Raw genomic sequence first — 1107 nt, forward strand, 5'->3', positions numbered from 1 at the left:
GATCCGGCTTCTCTCGGGACTGCACAAGTCTCCAGCCCCCTTGGCACATTCGTCGCTTCTGGCCTCCCGGCCGCTTGGCTCGGCTCATCCGGAGGAGCTGTCTGGGGGAGGCTCCTCCCGTAAAGTTCACCATCATCATCATTATTTTTTTAAAAGTCTGTCAAAAAACAAAGTCCTCTGGCCCACACAACCCTTTGTGCTTCCTGATCTGCCGCCGCCGCCTCCTTCTGCCTCAGTGTGGAGCACAGGGTTCCGTCGGCAGTAGGTGCTTTCCGCCGCCCACCCCCCTTTCTCCAGCCGGCCGTCCTTGTGCACATGGTCACAAGTCTGTGACTTTGTTTTCCACTGCGGCGGCAATCTGCTGCAGGCGGTAGCCCAGCTGCATCTTCTGGGCCGTCGGGTCCTCCTCCAGGGCGGTGATGATCTGTGGGAAGACTAAGAGCTGTCAGCCCCTGGTGGCCTTTGACCCTTGGGCTTCAGGGGAGGGGGCTGCAGCTTAGAGGCAGAGCCCATGTTCTGCACGGTTGGTGGTAGGAACCAGGTGCAACCCCCAGGGAGCACGCCGCTGAGCCAGACGCAACGTTCCCCACAGGGGGCTAGTGACTGTCTGGCCACCAGTCTTAAGAGCCGCCACCAACCAAGCTCCCTCTTCCCACTTCTGCCCCAGCGTGAGTCGCCCAAAGCCAGCATAGGGCCTTGCTGGGAAGAGGCGGGAGGGAAGGAGGGAGGAGGGGGCGGGCTGCTTCCCAAAGGGAAGCGCTGCCATCTCCCGCACGGCTGCCCTCCCCCAGCCATGCTACAAGACCCTCTCCTCCCTTGCCATTCCCCTCCCCCCTCCATTAGACAAAGCAGACATGTACGCAGAGGTCCCACGTTAGCAAACGTGGCTTTTCGAGGGTGGACTTGAAAAATGCATCCCTGGGCCACTGGATCAGTGATGGGGGGGGGGGGAGACAAACAAAATGATCACCCCATAAAACTTAGAAATCATCCCCACTCCCTCCCATCGTTGAAAATGCTTTAAAATGCAGAACACACTGCAGCTGAAAAGGCCATTCAGGGGTTTGCTTGTTTGTTTCTTGTGGGGTGTGTGTGTTTCAATGGACT

The 1107-nt window shown here is 58.5% G+C and overlaps 1 protein-coding gene across 1 annotated transcript in view; it reads right to left on the bottom strand.

Moving 5' to 3' along the window:
* Positions 1 to 319: 319 nt before the first annotated feature.
* LOC107113404 (plexin-B1-like) overlaps positions 320 to 1107 on the bottom strand; it is a 122855-nt gene continuing 122067 nt past the window's right edge. Inside the window, 1 exon segment of the mRNA XM_015414766.1 lies at positions 320 to 424. Within this exon segment, the coding sequence (XP_015270252.1) occupies positions 320 to 424 (105 nt within the window).

The sequence above is a fragment of the Gekko japonicus genome, unplaced genomic scaffold (genome assembly GCF_001447785.1).
Source record: "Gekko japonicus isolate JY-2015 unplaced genomic scaffold, Gekko_japonicus_V1.1 scaffold204, whole genome shotgun sequence".
NCBI classification, from domain to species: domain Eukaryota; kingdom Metazoa; phylum Chordata; class Lepidosauria; order Squamata; family Gekkonidae; genus Gekko; species Gekko japonicus.